Genomic DNA, 19,572 nt, shown 5'->3' with positions numbered 1-19,572 from the left:
AGGATGCTTGTCGGACTGGAGGCCTGTGACTAGTGGAGTGCTTAGAGGTGGGTACTGATCCCATTACTGTTTGTTATCTACATCAATGATTTGGCTGAGAATGTACAAGGCATGATTAGTAAGTTTGCAGATGACACTAGAATAGGCAGTATCACGGACAGTGAGGAAGGTTATCAGAAATTGCAGCAGGATCAGCTGGGGAAGTGAGCCGAGAAATAACATATGGAGCTTAACACAGATAAGTGTGTGCTCTTGCATTTTGGAAGGAAAATCAAAGTAGGGGTTTCATGGTGAATGGTAGGGGCTTAAGCAGTGTAGTGGAGTAGAGAAACCTTGGAGCCCAGGTGCATACATCTCTGAAAGTGGAATCACAAGTAGACAGGGCAGTGAAAAAGGCTTTTGGCACACTGGCCATCATTAGTCAGGGCATGGAATATCGAAGTTGGGAAGTTATGTTGCAGTTGTATTTGGGAGTATTGTGTTCAGTTTTGGTCACCTTGCTATAGGAAGGATGTAATTAACCTGGAAAGAGTGCAGAAGAAATTTACAAAAATGCTGCCAAGATTCAATGGTCTGAGTTATAGGGACATTTTTCTTTACAGCGTAAGAGACTGAGGGGGGATCTTATAAAAGTGTATAAGATCATGAGAGGAATGTATAGGGTGAATACACTCCGTTTTTTCCTCAGGTTTGGGGGATCACGGATTACAGGGCATCAGTTTCAGGTTAGAGAGCAAAGAGTAAAAGGGAAAGAGTAAAAAGGAATCTGAGGGGGCAACACTTTTACACAGAGGGTGGTATGTACATGGAATGAGCTGCCAGCGGAAGTTGTTTAGGTGGGGTACAATAACAACATTTAAATGAGGACAAATACATGGATAGGAAAGGAATAGAAGGATATGGGCCAAGTACAGGGAGACGAGATTAGTGTAGGTGGAGTTTTTGGGTCAAAGGGCCTATCTCTGTGCTGTAGGATTCTGTGATTCTCAATGGGCTTGGGGGTACTTGTAAACAAAACACAAAGTTAGCACTCAGGTCCAGCAGGTAATCAGGAAGGCTAATGGAATGCTCTCTCTTATTTCAAGGGGTTAAAGCATGAGAATAGGGAAGTCTTACTGCAGCTGTACAAGATATCGGTGAGACCACATCGGGAGAATGAAAAACAGTACCAGTACCGTTATTTAAGAAAAGACATTATTTCATTAGAGGCTGTTCAGAGAAGGGTGACTAGGACGAACCCCGGTTTGGAGGGACTTTCTAATGAACAAAGGGACTCTAATCATTATATTTCAATGAGATCACATCTATTGAATGTCATCAGATTCTTAAGGGCAAATTATGACACAGCAAATGCTGAGAGAATGTCTCTCCACAGGAAAGTCTTGGATTACAGCGCTTTGTCTCAGAATAAAGGGGCTTTAATTTAAGACTAAGATGAGGAGGAATTTCTTCTCTGAGAGAGCCGAGTGACTCTGGAACTCTGTGTTTCAGACAATTATGGGAGCACATGTCCTTGTGTACATTTAAAACTGAGATAGATTCGTTTTTGATCAGTCGGGGAATCAAGGGTCATAGGAAAAAATGCAGGAAAGTAGACATGAGGAATATCAGATCAGCCACGATCCTATTAAATGGTGGAGCAGGTTAGAGGAGTCAAATGGTATATCCTGTTCCTATTTCTGATAGTCTTATGGTTTATATAACAGATATAAAACAGATTTAGAAAGTCAAACAAAATGCGCTGCAGTTCTCCCAAATGCAATTTGTCTGAAACTTTTAAAAACTGAATTTCATAACTGAAAGAATCACCAGTTTTAAATTTTAAAGCTTAATTTCTTTGAAAGTAACTTCATTGGCAGAATTTTGTTGAGCGCTTTAGATTAGATTCCCTACAGTGTGGAAACAGTGCCCAACCAGTCCACACCGACCCTCCGAAGAGTAACCCATTCAGACCCATTTCCTTCTGACTAATGCACCTAACACTATGAAACAGGAAACAAATGGAAATCAGGAGCCCACAATCCCAGCAGCTGGAGATTGCAGCCTCTGACATTAGGATAGACATCTGTTGTTGCTAGTACAATCACAGAGACTTATTCCACCTTTACAGTCCCACGAAGAAAGTGTGGGCATTGCTGTAGCAGTCAGTGGACAATGAAGATGTTGCAATGTGAAGGTGACTGACAGCGGTCACACCAAGCATAAAGTCACTGGCATCTGTGCCAGCAGATATATCAATGGAGGAGAAAGCCTTCCATTTTAATTGATCTGGGGAATCAACATGTCAGTTTATGTATTTGGCCAATAGTTGAGGCACAGTACCATTAACTTCAACAAGCCTCTGCCCAGCCAGCAGCAGAGGTCATCTCCTTTCAAGCTGGCAGCTTTCACACAGTGGAGGAGCCAAGCTCCACCATTGGGAAAATGGCTGCGGCTGCAAACCTGCCTTTCACTGGAGCCTTAATACTGGAAATGGGCCGCTTACGTTTGTTAAAAAGCAGCTAGTGCACTTTCCCACCCTACCCTAGAAATGTGCCAAGGCAGAAGTATGCAGGATATTTGCTCACATAGATTCCTATTTCTGCACTTGCAAACCTCTCAAAGTGTTTGAAAAATTCAAACCCATGTTTGTACCGGTGTCCTTTCAATTCAGAACACAGCATAAGTTGCAACTGCAATACATGATATGATACCAAAATCTTCTCATTACTTAAAACCCATTCGAACCTACCTCTGGTTTGACCTCATAATTTCTGCTTTTAACAAGTCCAGAAATTATTTTGACCACAGCAAGGGAGGCCTGGCCAATTTTATCCTGCTTAAGAAGTTTTTCCACAGCTCCACAACACATTTCTGAAATCTGAAGAGACAACACGGTCAAGCATCATTTCAAAGAAACATGAAACAACCCATCCCAGAATTTTACAAGATAAAATGGGATTTTCATATCATCGTACTGTAGATCAGTTTCACTTCCACATGAACACACCAATCAGGAGCAGCAATAAGTTATTAGGGCCCTCAATCCAGTTCCACTATTAAACAACCTCTACTATCATTACTTTGGCCGAAATCAGTTAATTCAACAGATTAAAACTGAGATTGACTAGTCTGCACAACTCACTTATTCAGTGCAGCACTAAGATCAGCAAAAGTATCTTCAAAACAATTCAAACCTGCATTATAATGGAGGATGTGTATTACATTAATAATGTATGAGAGGGCTTTATATTTTAAAAAATACAAGTTTGAAACAATCACGATCACAAGATATTGACATGAGATTAAAACTAAATTATTATTCATTTATTCATGTTTGTGAAGGTTCTGATTTTTTTTTGTTTATTGTAGGTATCTTTAAACAACTAAGCAGTCAACTGAACAATCCAGAGGAATAACTTTCTGCGACTATTTTGATAAAGTAATTAAGAAATAAATTCTACCAAGTTTTTCACAGGCTAAGAGCTACAAGGAACTCTCCAGTCCATGTAACTCGATCCTGCATTTAGTAAGGGACATTTTAAGCACTGGTTGTTTTTCTCCACTGGTGGAAAAATCAGTCATCAGAACATCAAAATCAGTATTTGAAACTGAAGCAAACTAATGGGAACATATGCGTGCCTTGCTCCACAGTGTGCACCTCAATGGCTGACAAAGGAGAAAGGTTGCACATCCTTGTGAGAAAAGGGCTGTTGCTACATTGAAAAAAACAGTGAAATCATCAGCGTAAGTTCTATACTAAACTTACTTGAAACTGTGCATTTGAAGTAAAATTGTGAACTTAACCTCCTACACACATATCAAGATAAATTAAAGTAAATTCAGATCAATAAATGGCTGGCATTGAATCACAAGAAAATCAATGAAGTGGTCATGAAGCCGACACAATGAGATAATAAAAATCAAATCACATTTTGAAAACTTCTGTTAAGAAAAGGATTGAACTTCCACTGGGTTCTTTTATTTACCAAGCATAATTTCAACAGTAGAGCAGTGGAGACACAGGAAGACATCTTCCTGATATCTCCATGCTTCTTCTGCTAAAGTTCCAACAAATGAACAGGAAGCCCACTGAAAATCTTGGTTTCTTAAGGTGGGTGATGTCATTTCCAGTTCCTTTTCTCCCTTTTCATGGGAAGGTAGATAGGATCTAAATCAAGGTGTTTATTGATGGAGTTCTGGATAGAATGCCATTCCTCTAATAATTCTCATGCATGTCGTTGTTTTGCCTGACCTAGGATGTGTGTGTTGTCCCAGTCAAAGTGGTGTCCTTCTTTGTCTGTACATACAGAAACAAGTGATAGTGGGTTGTGTCTTTTGGTGGCCAGTTGGTGTTCATGTATCCTAGTGGCAAGTTTCCTGCTAGTTTGTCCAATGTAGTATTTTTTTACAGTTCTTGCAAGGTATCTTGTTAGTTTTGCTGGTGTTATCTAATGGATCCTTTAGGTTCATTAGTCACTGTTTAAGTGTGTTGGTAGGTTTGTGGGCTACCATGATGCCAAGGGATCTGAGTGGTCTGGAAGTCATTTCTGATATGTCTTTGACATAAGGTAATGTGGCTGTAACTTTTGGTTGCATTGTATCTGCTTTTTTGGGTTTGCTTCTGAGGACTCGGTATTTTGTGTTTATTGGGCACCTGTTTTTCCTGAAAACATTGTATTGATATTTTTCTTGTGTTTTTTGTAGATCTTGGGTTCTGCACCGTGATGTAGCTCATTGAAATAATGTCTTGATGCAGCTCTGTTTGTGGATGTTGGAATGATTGATTTTGAAGTATTTGGTCCTTGTGCGTTGTTTTTCTATAGAACTGATTTGAAGCTCTCTGTTGACTGTATGTTCAACTGTCACATCTAGGAATGGGAGTCTGTTGTCATTCTCCTCCTCTTTTATGAATTTTATGCCTGTCAGGATATTGTTGATGGTGTCGTATGTTTCCTTTAACTTGATCCGTTTTGTGATGACTAAGGTGTCATCTACATAACAGATCCGAAGTTTGGGTTGGATAGATGGGAGGGCAGCTTGTTCAAGTCTCTGCATTACTGCTTCCACAAGAACTCCGATATTGTAATCCCACAGGTGTTCCATTGACTTGTTTCTAGGTTTTATTATTGAAAGTGAAGTGGGTGCTGAGGCACAGGTCCACTGGCTTGAGGATATTGTCTTTGCCGATGAAGTTGGTAGTTCTGGTTTTCCTGGTAGGGATGCCAGTGTTTCTTTGGCCAGATCGACGTTAATGGAAAGGAGACCGTTATTTCATGTTTTTATCTTGGTGTCTTTGATGGTGTTCAGGAATTCTTGGGTACAGTGAATGGAGTGGCGCGAATCTTCAATTAGGTGTTTTAGATTTTGGTGGAGTCAACATTTTTTTTAAACTTTAATCATTATGCATCACTGGACTTTAACAAATTAGAAATATACATAGAAAACAGATTTACCTTCTTTGATACATCATTCATAAGTGGAACAACCATTAGAGCAATGTTGTTATGGAAGTTAAAATGAGGCAAAGCCACTAATAGTTCACAAAGACATTTTACAGCTACTTCTGCAAGACCTTTGTATGCTTTTAATGAAACAACATCACTCTTCTTTTTCTTCATCTGCTTCCAATCTGTGTGTAGAAAAAAGAAAATACACTTAAATTTAGAACTGGCTAAATGGCAATAAAAGCTATATTCAACTGGCTTCCTTTATTAATGCTATCCTTCACTCTTCTCTATTTTTTATGACAATGACCAACACAATGTTTTTGCTTAGATACAGATTAAAAACAGCACATTTTAGCAACAGTAACTGAACAGCTAACTTGTCCAGTCACTCATGGCATTTAAAGGAAAGGCTTTTACTGAAATGAGTTTGGAATGCTATAAATCTGAATTTTATAGTTATACAGGGAAGGAGGAGGCATAATAGTAACATCACTGGGCTAGTAATTCAGAGCCTCAGGTTAATGTTGTGTAGGTGTGGGTTTGAATCTCATTGTGGCAGATGGAAAAAGTGAAATTTGATAAAACAAAATTCTGGAATTAAAAAACTAGCCTAAGGGAAACCATGTAACAACCACTGTCAATTAACATAACAATACATCTTTTTCACGACCAATAGCAATGTATTTGATTCTTAAGTATCATGTATGTTGGCCTCGCCTGCGATGTCCGTATCCCACAAACAAATGTCAAATGCAACTTTCACTACCATAAACTTCTTTTTTCTTGTGGATGCTCTGTTACTTTTGAAGAAATATTGTCAGCCACTGGGAAATGATCAAGGCCGGTCAAACACGGGACACTTTATAATAGCAAGACAGCAAGTACAACTCACTGCTTTCAATCAACAGGTTTAACATGTCAACACAAAGAGTGTTGAAGTGTTATCACTTATCACCTAATTCTCGGTGCTCCAATGACACAATTCACTGATCAAATCTCATCTGGATTCCACCAGATCACTCTGGTAAGTCACCAACACCAGGGACACGGGTTCGATTCCAGCCTCGGGTGAATGACCGTGGAGTTTGCACATTCTCCCAGTGTCTGTATGAGTTTCCTCTCACAGTCCAAAGATGTGCAGGCTCGGTGAATTGGCCATGCTAAATTGTCCATAGTGTTCAGGGATGCGCAGGCTAAGTGCATTAGTTGGAGCAAATGTAGACTAATACAGTAGGGGAATGGGTCTGGCAGGGATAGAGGGTCAGTGTGGACTTGTTGGGCCAAATGGCCTGTTTCTACACTGTAAGGATTCTATGATTCCTCAGCATCTTTGTTTGAGTGCCTACTGATATCAATTTGCAGCATATTCAGAATTTCCTCCCATTACCATTAGGAGGACCAAAGAACTCTTACTTGCTGCCTACCAAAAGTCCAAACCTTCACTTCTAGCTCTGTCCTTTTCTCCATTCTTGATTCAGGCTGAATCAAACAACAAATAACCACACAGTCCTATTTAACACAGGACTAAGCTGCAAATCTAACAATGCTATAAACAATATTATGTGTGGAAACAGGCAGTTAAATAAGTTGCTGTCATTTGGACTACATTGAGACCCTGCTTGCTTATAATGGGGAATGCAAAAGAATTAATCATAATTTCAGGTCACAATTTGAAGAAGAGAGCTTCCAGAGTCCCAGTCAACATTCATTCTTCAACTAATCACCCCTAAACAAAACAAATGGATCAGTGTCCAGTTATTATCTAGATTATTTTGCTCCAAAAACATCTATACTTCAAAACCAATCAATCAGCTGGTTGAAGTGCTTTTGAACTTGAAAGGAATCATCTAAAATGGAAATTCTATTTTAAGAGCCACTTGGGACCATCTCACACTATTCTCCAAATGATGCTCAGCATTCATCTTTTCCTATGTTAAGGACTAAGGGATGCTTTCTATAAAAAACATGGCAAGGATACAACTTATTGTTACAGTATCTCTTTCCCCTTTTTTACAGAGGAAAGAGGAGTATAGAATTCGGAAGTGATATTCTATAACTGAAAAAAGAATACAACAGGAAGGAACTAAAAGCGGCTAGTTGGCTATTCTACATATATTTTATGCATATATTGACGATAGTTAGTGTCCGTTCCACATGAATGTCTGATAATCCTAATCCTGCCTAATCCTGAACACACACACACACACACACTTATCTTTCTGGTATGGAGTACTCAGTTGTTATATTTTTTAGCAGCCTTTAATATATTTTGAGCGGGGAAGTGAAGATGCAAGGCCTTCTGCTGTTAAGGTATTAGGTTTTATTTAAATCTTTACTATTACAATAGTGTAAATTTCTTGAATTAGTAAATAACAGAAACTGGTTTGAGTTTGAACAGATCCATTATAATACTAAAACTCAGACGTGTTAAATGAGTGTGAAAAACTGGAAGGAAGGAAAGCCATCTTTTTATAGAATAGCAACTTGCTTTGAACCTTAAAGGGATTATTAAAACACTCTGTAGAGATGGAACTCTACTATTTGAAACAAGATCCTTTAGCTGAAATAGGATAACAAATTATGTAATGGACTAATTGTATCACAGTAAAACAGCAAATTGGCCAATTAAATATGGCAACTCTAGGTGAACCAACCATTCAATTTCAGTTTGGTTGAACATGATGTACATATTCATTCTGTTCCAAGTGGTAAGATTCTGGTCTGGTGGGTCTAAAAGTACAGCTATGCATGATATTTTTCTGTCAATATACAAGACTTAGCAGTTATCTCAGAAAGGAAAACAAAAATGCAGATATATAGTACTTTCATTAACATCAGACGTTTCAAAGCATTTTACAGACAATGTAGTGCTTTTTGAAGATACTATGATAATGTAGGAAATGTGGCTGCCAATTTGTACTTAGCAAACTCCCCTCACTTCTGTGAAATAGTGCCAAGTTATTCTTTTCCATCAAGCTGAGCAGGCAATTGGAGCCTTGAAACAGGAACCTTGAAACTCAGAGCAGTAAATGCTATCAACTAAGCCATAGCTGGCACTCTGACATAATTATAATTAAGAATTTAGGTAATTTTATGAAGAAATGTATCTTACAGTACTGTAAACATTACATACCTTTAACTGTCTGTTCAAGATTTTCCAGGTAAAATTTGTACTGACATACTAAACCTTCTTCAAATTCTCTCAGGTGTTGGGTTTCTTTTTTAACCTGAAAATAAAAGATACAATATTTTTATATCTTGCAATTTCTCCCCCAGCACGCCAGTGTTGTGTATATCTAACTGACTGCATTTTAACTGCTGCAATGATGCTGAAGTCGCAAATAAATGGAGTGAAGCAAGATAATCTCAACTAGTGCGGTATAAGGAACTCAACAGAATCTCCTCAGACCAATTACAGTAGAATTGTTAAGGAATACATCAATAGGACTGGCAATCAGAAAATTAGGGAAATTATTTACTTTATTCCTTACGGTTTGACACTTTACAATGTTACATTCAAAACTGTATATAACACTATGTGGCTTTGAACGGACCAAAATGAAGGTTACATGATGAATCCTTCCAAGCCAGTTTATGGTCATATACGACAAATAGTCACAAGTATAATCTATGGGTGAAATTGCCATCATGCTACAAGACCACAGGGTTGCTTTCTTATTAGAAAGACCACCAATGGTGGTTTAACCAGAGGATCACCATGCTTCAAGCAAAGGGAGAGGTTGAGAAGGAGAATCCTTTGTGATAACCTCAGCCAGTGTAGGAATTAAGCTCATGTTGTTGGCAGCATTCTGCATTGCAATCTAGCTATTCAGCCAACTGAGCTGACACCCTTTTAAGTGAGAAATATTATATTTGCAATGCCTGCACCTTCATTAGTTACGTATAGAAATATATTATAAAACACAGCTTTATTGATCAGTGTTCAGCTGGTAACTGACTACAGAAATATCAAGTTGCATCTTATCGGTCTTTGGTGCCATGAATATTAGCAATCGGAATTAGGGCCGAACTTCGCATCCAATATTCACGCTAATTTTTTGTGGTACATTTAAACCAGAGCTTCCATTGAACAGAAGTCATACAGAAATACTTTTGCAATGTGTTTATTCATGTGTGCATTTATGTTATTTTACAGTTTCAAGTATTCTGTCTGCTGAAGCAAACAAAACTGTTTACTCATTTCAGAAATCTGGGGATCCATTCAGCGGTGAATGCTGCATAGATCTTGTTTGAGACACAATCAAAATAGGACAATGGCAATTGCTTCATTCCTTTGTTGGCATTTTTTTTACATCTATCTTTATTTGTCATTCAACGATTGTATAATGTATCCAGGTTGATAGTTTGACCAGATGAAATGTACTACTTGTCAAAATGATCTATTTCAATCTATTTCTGCATTTAGACTTAATCGAATTCATTAGACTAAATCTACACTCTGTCAGGACTTAAAGCTTGAAATGTTACATAAATGTCCAGGAGAATGGACATTTACTGAAACTATACTACTGCTCCTCGGATGCTGCCTGAACTGCTGTGCTCTTCCAGCACCACTAATACAGAATCTGGTTTCCAGCATCTGCAGTCATTGTTTTTACCCATTTACTGAAACTAGTCAGCTTTTAGGACAGAATCCACTAAATCACTGAATGTCTGAATGGAACTCATCCAGATTTCTTCCACAACAATATACTTGAAATCAGAACATCATTCACTTATCTTTGTGGCCATACGTTCTTCAAGGTTCGGTATAAAAGTGAAATATTTCAGTATCAGTTGCACAAATCTCTCTTTTCTGAATTCATAATCAGTGGTCTTGACAATTGTAGCCTAATTAATGCATGCCATTTCAGCAATTCCATTTGGGAAATCTGCTGTCCAGGTTGCCACATCGCAGTTGAATAAATTGAAGGATTGCAGCAGCATCAATATCATTGTCTACAACAGCCAAAACCTTCTTTATTCCAACAAACGCATTATCCTAAATAGATATGGAGCCTTCGGTTTACTCTCTTGGCCTCTGCAAAATGCATAATTTCAACTGTTATCAAACAAATCCTCTGACATACTGATGCCAATTCACCAGAACATTGTTTAGAGCTATCAATGAAATATTGTGATTCTGTGAGCATTTTAGACAATATTTATTTATTGGATCATTGCATTTAGTCACTTGCTTGGATCAAGATATTGTAGTTGCACATTAGTGCACTTAATGCAAACTGTTTTGATAGCCACGTCAATTCATTCACAAGTTGAAATGCCACTGCATCACATTGTGTGGCTCTGGCAAATTCTTTGAATGGTCTTTCCTCCAGTGATGATCTGCTGAATATTATATAATGTTCTTAGAAGATATCTGTATCTTGCACAACTGAATCCTGCTTCCAAGCACCCTCTATTCCGAGCTCTTCTCTGTGAGCAACACAATGCTGTTCCAATAAATATTTGGCTGCAAGAGTGTGGAGTTGATGCCCAAGGTCAGCCACTGTCAGACTGAATGGAAGCACAGGCTACATGTGCTATATGGTCTGCTCTTGTTTCTACCATGTGTTCTAAAGGCAGGTGATCCCCATATCAGGACCATGGCTGAAGACCTGAATAGTTGTTCAATGATTCACATCAACCACAACTTAACAGCATCTAGTTCGAACCACAGTTTAAGTGCTTGAACAATGTCCCTAGAAACCCAACATAGATTGCTGTCATGTTTGATGGCTCCTAACAAGAAACATACAAGTGAATTTTCCTCTGATATCAGCGATCTTCCTTATTTATAGTCAAATGGAAGGGACCTGGGTGACATGACACAGTAGGTAGCAATCTCTCATGGTGCAACATGTCTAGTTGTCAATGATTTTCAAAACTACTTACCTTTCCAGTATATTTTCCCTCAGAAGGACAGCAAACTCCTCAATACCAAAGGATGAAATGCAACCTCCACATTCACTACACTATTGTCATTAGTTTAACAGCCAGCTGCTGGCTTGCCAGACCTTCCAATTCTTAACTGACTGCAATACACGCTGAATTTTATAACTGAGTCTTTCTTGTCCCTATAGCATAAAGCTCACTCAAATTAGTAGTAACCACGCCATGCTACATTACTCTGTTTAATCACAAGTGAGCATGCACAATGAACCAACCTAAACTAACAGCGAATTAAGAAGATACTATTTCATCAAAACAGTGCCTGGGAAGTTGCTACCAGAGAATGTATGTAGGGAGAAGCGCAATTGCACATTTACAATCAGCTCTAATATAATGTAGCTACATGCATTGATAAATGGAAAAAGGAAGTCCATGCAGATGCAATTAATTTTTTTTAAATGTATAAAATGTGCGTTAAATCCAACTGGTTTCAAGTTACAAAATGAGCCTCCTAGCTACTACAACGGAATAGGCCAAAATTAAAATCCAACAACAGTGCAAAAATCTGCATTCTCCATAATGGAATGCAAGTAAAAATATGATATTCAGGCCATTGCTACTGTGTAATACAGCTCATTCAAATAAATCGTGTGGATTCATACCCCTACCTTATCCTGACAAAAGGAGTATGGATCGCCATTTTGAAAACTTTAATTGGGGCTAGCATTCACAGAAGGTGAAAAAGTTTCAGGCTTCTATTTCCATTTAAGTAAAATGGTGTTTACTAGTTTCATGCAAAAAATATCAAGCACAAAATGTCATGATTATACTCACCAGATGAAGTTGCTTTATAGTCACTCTTTAGGAGCACCTCTTCTACTTAGAAGGACTTAGTAGGCTTAAGAGAACACAATCTCCTGCATGCTACCTTTCAAGCCTCCACAAGAACGAACACAAAAATGAAAACTGGCATTCCACTGCAGTACCGAAGGTGTGCAGCTGCTGTCGTTTGGATGGGGCATTGAACCGAGACCCTGTCTATCCTCTCAGGTGGGGCTAAAGGATCCTATGACATGGTTCTGAAACACAGTCAGTGAGTCCTTTCTAGAGTCGTGAAGAATATTAATTCCTCATTCAACAATTTAACAAGGTCACTCTACTTGATCATGAAAACATGCACTGTATGCAAGGTTAAGTAATAAGGTAAAACCAATGACTGCAGACGCTGGAAACCAGATTCTGATTAGTGGTGCTGGAAGAGCACAGCAGTTCAGACAGCATCCAAGGAGCAGCAAAATCAACGTTTCGGGCAAAAGTCCTTCATCAGGAATAAAGGCAGAGAGAAGGTTAAGCAGTAGGTTATAGAGTCACAGAGTCATAGGGATGCACAGACCCTTCGGTCCAACCCGTCCATGCCGACCAGTTATCCTAACCTAATCTCATCCCATTTGTCAGCTCTTGGCCCACATCCCTCTAAACCCTTCCTTTTCATACCCCCATTCGGATGCCTTTTAAATGTTGCAATTGTACCAGTCTCCACAACTTCCTCTGGCAGTTCATTCCATACATGCACAACCCTCTGCGTGAAGAAGTTGCCCCATAGGTGCGTTTACATCTTTCCCCTCTCCCCCTAAACCTATGCCCTTTAGTTCTGGACTCCCCCACGCCAGAGAAAAGACTTTGTCTATGACCCTTTCAAGTTTCACAACATCCTTTCAATAGAATGGAGACCAGGATTACATGCAATATTCCAAAAGTGGCCTAACGAATGACCTGTACAGCTACAGCATGACCTCCCAACTCCTATACTCTAACCAATAAAGGAAAACATACCAAAAGTCTTCCTGCGACTCTACTTTCAAGGAGCTATGAACCTGCATTCCAAGGTCTCTCTGTTCAGCAACACGCCCAAGGACCTTACCATTAACTGTATAAGTCCCACTAAGATTTGCTTTCCCAAAATGCAGCACCTCACATTTATCTAAACTCCATCTGATCAAGTTCCTGTTGTTCTCGGAGGTAACCTTTTTTCACTGTCCACTACATCTCCAAATTTGTTGTCATCTGCAAACGTACTAACTATACCTCCAAACTTACTAACTATACCTCCTATGTTCACATCCAAATCTTTATATAAATGACGAAAAGTAGTGGACACGACATTGAACCTTGAAAAACAACCCTACACCACCACCCTGTCTTTTACCTTTGAGCCAGTTCTATATCCAAATGGCTAGTTCTCCCTGTATTCCATGGGATCTAACCTTGCTAACCAGTGTCCCACAGGGAACCTTGTCAAACGCCTTACTGAAGTCCACATAGATCACGTCCACTGCTCTATCCTCATCAATCCTGTTTGTTATTTCTTCAAAAAACTCGATTGAGTTTGCGAGACATGATTTCACATGCACAAAGCCATGCAGACTATCCCTAATCAGTCCTTGCCTTTCCAAATACATGTAAACCCTGTCCCTCAGGATCTCTCCAACAACATGCCCACCACCAACGTTAGGCTCACCAGTCTATTGTTCCCTGACTTTTCCTTACCACCTTTCTTAAACAGTGGTGCCATGCTAGCCGACCCCCAGGCTTCCAGCAGCTCAACTGTGACTATCAACAATACAAATATCACAGCAGGGGACCCACAATCACTTCCCTAGCTTCCAACAGAGTACTAGGGTACACCTGATTAGTTTCTGGTGATTTATCCCCTTTTATAGATAGATGGATTAATGATTACTTTATACAGTTTGTAATAACACGATTCTGCCTGAATTCAAATATCTAGTATTAAGATCAGTGTCATATAACATCAATCACTGGAGAAGTAATGGGAAGGAAGTCTGCCATCCTTTCCAGGTTTGACCTGTGTGATTCCAGGCCCACAGCAACGGGGCTCAATCTTAAATTCCCTCTGAAATGACCATGTTCAAATGGCAATTAAGGGTGGGCAATAACTATTAGCCCAGTTCGCGACATTCTGACCACATGGATGAAAAGACAGGGCTCTTATGGCACAGTGGCAATGCTCCTACCTCTGAACTGGGAGCACAGAGTTCAAGTCCCAGAGGTGTCTAGAACATCTCTGAATCATGAAATCATCTAATTTATCTAAATTTATCTAATCATAAATAATACTTTGATCAGCATCTGAATAAAAGACAGTTGCTAATGTTGCAACTGATATTTCTAACATTTTTTATTTTTATTCAATTATATTAACATAGCATTCCAGTTATTACAACTTTTAAATGACCATAAAAAAGAAACAAAAAAGTCTATCAAAAGCCTACGTCAATGTATTATGAAACATTTCTAAATTTCCTGGAAAAGATTCCAAGCAGAATTTAGCAAGAATTTTATGCGTCCGTAATAATGCATGCAGTTATAATTAAACTTATGCAAATCTCATTCATAGTTTTCAACACAATTAATTAATTCCACATTGTAGAGCATTCTTCCAGCTTAGTTTTTGCTGGTCCCTAAACAAATCATATGCTAAACAGTGAATTAAAATATTGCAGCACTAGATGGCGAAAAGAGCAAAGAGTTCATTGTTTTATAAACAAAACCATTGCAGTATTTTGAAACCTCAATTCAGGTACCAAGTAATCCCAAAACTAAACTAAATGTCATTTGTTTTTAAATTAACTTGCTCCTTACCTGTTATTTGAAAAATAAGTACATTTTTTGAACATCAGCTCCCTATACACTGTGTCCAAAATTAACACAACATAATTTGGAAACTTGAATGAATGGCAGATTACCACATGTCAGAATCATGATCTGAGTCAGGCTTTCTGCCTTGAGGCTGCTTTCCATCTTCATGTACTGGAGTAACTCTCCAATGCTTAATAGAAATGTCAGAGTGAGAGAAAAAGAAAAATAGGAATATATTCCCATGGAATTTTAAATATTTTAGTAATGGAAATTGTTGGGGGTTTGTTTTAAAGGAAAATTGATAGCTTGCTGAAATTTATGCCATCCTGACTAGATAACCCCACTAGAAGGTACACAACTATGATTTGGGAGGACCTTTCAAGTCCAAAGATGTGGATTAACCATGCTAAATTTCCCCACAGTCCCCAGGGAACTGCAGGCTAGGTGCTTTACCCATGGAAAATGTGGGATTATGGGGAAAGGATAGTGGATTGGGTCTAGGTGGGATGATTTTCGGAGGATTGGTGCAGATTTGATGGACCGAATGGCTTCTTCCACAGTATAGATATTCTATGAGCTAACCATTGCAGTGTGGATGTTCAGCTGTAATTTAAGAACTACTCAAACACAAGTAATACTAGGAAGCGGAGGGTAGAGAAACACCCTCTACTCTCTAGAGGATAAACCCATATCAGACTTTTGGTTCTTTCTATACAATCACTATCATCACTAATGGCAGTTTGTTGTTGTTTTTCTCCGCTTTGGTGAATTTCATGCCAGTAAGGGTATTATTGATGGTCTTGGAGGCTTCCTCCAATTTGTTTTGTTTGGTAATGATCACTGCCATCACTAAACAGAAACAAATTAGAGGAAATCTTTAAGACCATCAATAATACCCTTACTGGCATGAAATTCACCAAAGCGGAGAAAAACAACAATAAAAATTGCCATTCCTAGATGTCATAGTACAATGAACAGCAATCGGGGATCTTCAAACCAGTGTCTATAGGAAAACAACACATACGGACCAAATAATGAACTACAGAAGCAATTACCCCAACACCCATAAACGAAGCTGCATGAGAACATAATTTCAACAAGCCACCACACACTGCAGCACAGAGGAACTACGCAGAACAGAGGAATATCACCTATACAGTGTATTCAAAAAGAATGAGTACCCACTGAACACAGTCCACCGATTTCTCAGCAACAAATCCAAACAAGCTGACAAAACACACCCAGAAACCCAAGCCACTCTCCTCTTCATCAAGGCATCTTGGAAACTACTACCAGACAACTCAGACCTCTTGGCATCATGGTAGCCCACAAACCCACCGACACACTAAAACAGCAGCTGTACAGACAACAAGCAAAACTAATGTCATTTACAAAATACCTTGCAAGAACTGTAACAAACTCTACATTGGACAAACAGGCTGAAAACTAGCCACCAAGATAATGAACATCAACTAGCAACTAAAAGACATGATCCCCAATCACTCGTATCCTTATACACAGATGAGGAATGACACCACTTTGACTGAGACAACACGTCCATCCCAGGACAAGCCAAACAGAGACACGCACGAGAATTCCTAGAAGCATGGCATTCCAACTGGAACTCTGTCAACAAACACATTAATAACCAACCCCATTTACCACCATCTGAGAAAAACAACAGGAGATGACATCCCCACAGGAAATGATGTCACCAACCCAAAGAAACCTAAGCACATAAATAGAAAGCAGGTCACAAACGCCAGTGCTTCATCAGAGGCTCACTAATGATGTCACCTAGTATGGTGAAGAAACAGCTGAAAACCTTCCAGTTCAGCAAGCAAACTTACATTCAGATCCTCAACCTGAGCTACAAATCTTCTCAAAACTCACTAACTGAAGTGGTTCTGTGATTAACAACTTTTTCTTTCAGTTAATTCTGTATTTCCTGCTTTGTGTAAAATGAGCATATCATTATGTAAACACTTCCAAAAGTAAAATTTCATTTGTGCAGAGATTAAAAATATTGAGAGGGAAGCTCTGGTTGACTAAGACAAACTTCCAAAAAAGGAGCAAAGTTTTAAACAGAGGCAACTGAGAGATGTGGGGGCAAATGTTTTGGACAGATTTTGAGAAAGCCAAATTTTTTGGGGATAATGTTTAAACTTTTGTAATATTTTTGCACATTGTGACATCAGCTTTATTTTTCAGCATTATATTTCCAAGTTAATAAAATGAAATGGCTGCTAAAGAAAACAATATTTCAGACATTTCACTGGTTTGCTTTCTCCAAATTTTCAGTTTTTATATTGATAAAGATTTGCTAATCTTCATTGGGAAATTCAAAGTTTGGGATACAGATTATTTCAAACTTATAGCAGCGCAGTCATCAAAACAAAGTAAATCATATAATATTGCACCATTTGGAACTTTACCAAATTTATTCAGTACCTTTGTAGTTTTCTCTGCTTCAGTTAGAGGTCGTATTCTGTAGCATGGTGTGATGTCTTTAAAGATCTCCAACAAAGATACCATCACCAGTTTCCGTACAGTTACTGCAACATTTGGATCCCTTTCCATGAGCATTGAACGCAGTTCCTTCAGCTTTTTTATCTGTGAACAGAATAATCACTTTAGATAAATTTGTAAGTTTTTTATTTTTCAAATTCAAGATTGATCCAAGGTACATATATTTTTTAAATTACAAAGGAAATTCAGAAAAGGGGACAGAACCACTTAATTGTACAAATAATAAAATCACAATGGACAACAAGCACATATTTCAGTTACGGGAGAACTAGCAAAGGCATTTTTACAAATACGCATGATAATCACGAGAAGAGGGAATATACTACAAGATTAGAAGGCAGTGTTATGGACCAGACCAAACCCCCTTCAAATATATCAAGGAGATAGAAGTTAGGGTCTACACCATCTTATTGAAAGGCAAATGTAAGGTGGTTTGACAAAGGGTCAGTTAGACTCGAAACGTCAGCTCTTTTCTCTCCTTACAGATGCTGCCAGACCTGCTGAGATTTTCCAGCATTTTCTTTTTTGGTTTCAGATTCCAGCATCCGCAGTAATTTGCTTTTATCACCTTATTCTTACCACAGGTAAAAATAACCAAAAGGAATATAAATTGGTATAATGTTAACTCTACTGTAAAACCTAACAGAATGATATACTATTTAAATAGTAAATAGCAACTGTTCCAGCATAGCAAAGGCAACATCAGTTAAACAGATTGTCTCACATGTAATTCTTGCAACAGAAAGGGAACCCAAGCTTTTAGGTGCCACAGAGAGAAAATTCTCAGAGAGTGAGCTTCCATAGTCAACCACAAAACTCCATCAAATGCTGAAAGTTAAACTAAAACCATGGCTCCAGGGGAACCTCACTCCATCCATAAATGCTGTTTCTATTGTTCTAACTTTGAAAAAAAAAACCAAGGCCTGACAAGCTGTTTACTTTATTGGCTTCAAATACACAGCTCACCACCTTTGGTTCAAAACATCTCTTCAAAAAGAAACAGGGCAAAACACAACTCTTAAAGCCATAATATCAACACAAAAGGAAACAGTCAGGCTGTGGCAATAACGTTCAATTCTTCCCTAGCCATAACACATGTGCCAACGGACCAGAGGACAGCCAATGTGTTATTATTAAAGAAGAGTGGAAGGGATAAAGCAGGAAACTACAGGAAAGTGGTGGGACAAAATTAATCTGCATTTGGAAAGGCAGAGATAAATCAAGAACAGTCAGAAGGCTTTATTAAGGGTAGATCACGCCTGACCAACCTGAATTAATTTTTTGTAAAGGTGAGTAGATGAAGGCAATACATTTTGAAGAATCTACTGAACTTCAGGAAGGTTTTTAATAAGATCCTACATGGGAGAAGGATAGCAACAGTCCAAGGGATCCAGGGAAATGTGGCTATTTGGATTCAGAATTGTCTGTATGACAAGCAGCTGAAGGTAATGGCTGAGGTGTGTTTCGGTGACTGGTCTATAGCCAGTGGGGTTCTGCAGCGATCCTAGCTGTTTATGGTATATACATATATAAATTATTTAGACTTGAAACGAACGCGGGTTGATCAGTAAGTTCACAGATAATACAAAAACTGGAGGAGTGGTAAATTGTGAGGAAGATAGCCTTAGGTTACAAGAGGATATAGATGGCCTGATCAGTGGCAAGTGGAATTCAATTCAGGTTAAGTGAGAAGTGATACACTTGGACAGGACAAACAAAGCAAGGGAATATGTGATTAACGATAGGACCCTGGGAAGCACTGAAGAAGAGAGAGACTTTGATGTGCATGTCCACCAATCCCTTAAGGTTGTAGTACAGATATATATGATTAAAGAAATATATGGGATACCTGACTTTATTAGCCAGACATAGAAATTAAGAGCACAGAAGTTCTGTTAGAACAGTATAAAATGTTGCTTAGGCCACAGCTAGAGCATTTGCATAGTTAACACAGACATAACATAGAGGAGGTGACCATTTGGCTCTTTGAAGCTGCTCCACCATTCATCATGATCATGGTTGATCATCCACCTCAACAGCCTAATCCTACTTTCACCCCATA

At 38.6% G+C, this 19,572-nt stretch overlaps 1 protein-coding gene across 1 annotated transcript in view; it reads right to left on the bottom strand.

Annotated features, from left to right (window-relative positions):
* The window catches only part of noc3l (NOC3-like DNA replication regulator), a 61,521-nt gene that overhangs the window by 21,826 nt on the left and 20,123 nt on the right, over positions 1-19,572 (bottom strand). Inside the window, exons 7-10 of the mRNA XM_060842375.1 lie at positions 17,433-17,594; positions 8,563-8,656; positions 5,436-5,611; positions 2,732-2,860 (exon numbers count right to left, since the gene is read on the bottom strand). Of these exons, the coding sequence (XP_060698358.1) occupies positions 2,732-2,860; positions 5,436-5,611; positions 8,563-8,656; positions 17,433-17,594 (561 nt within the window). The remainder of the gene's footprint in view (positions 1-2,731; positions 2,861-5,435; positions 5,612-8,562; positions 8,657-17,432; positions 17,595-19,572) is intronic.

This window comes from Hemiscyllium ocellatum, chromosome 22 (assembly GCF_020745735.1).
Source record: "Hemiscyllium ocellatum isolate sHemOce1 chromosome 22, sHemOce1.pat.X.cur, whole genome shotgun sequence".
NCBI lineage: Eukaryota > Metazoa > Chordata > Chondrichthyes > Orectolobiformes > Hemiscylliidae > Hemiscyllium > Hemiscyllium ocellatum.
This window is presented reverse-complemented; position numbering and strand designations above follow the sequence as displayed.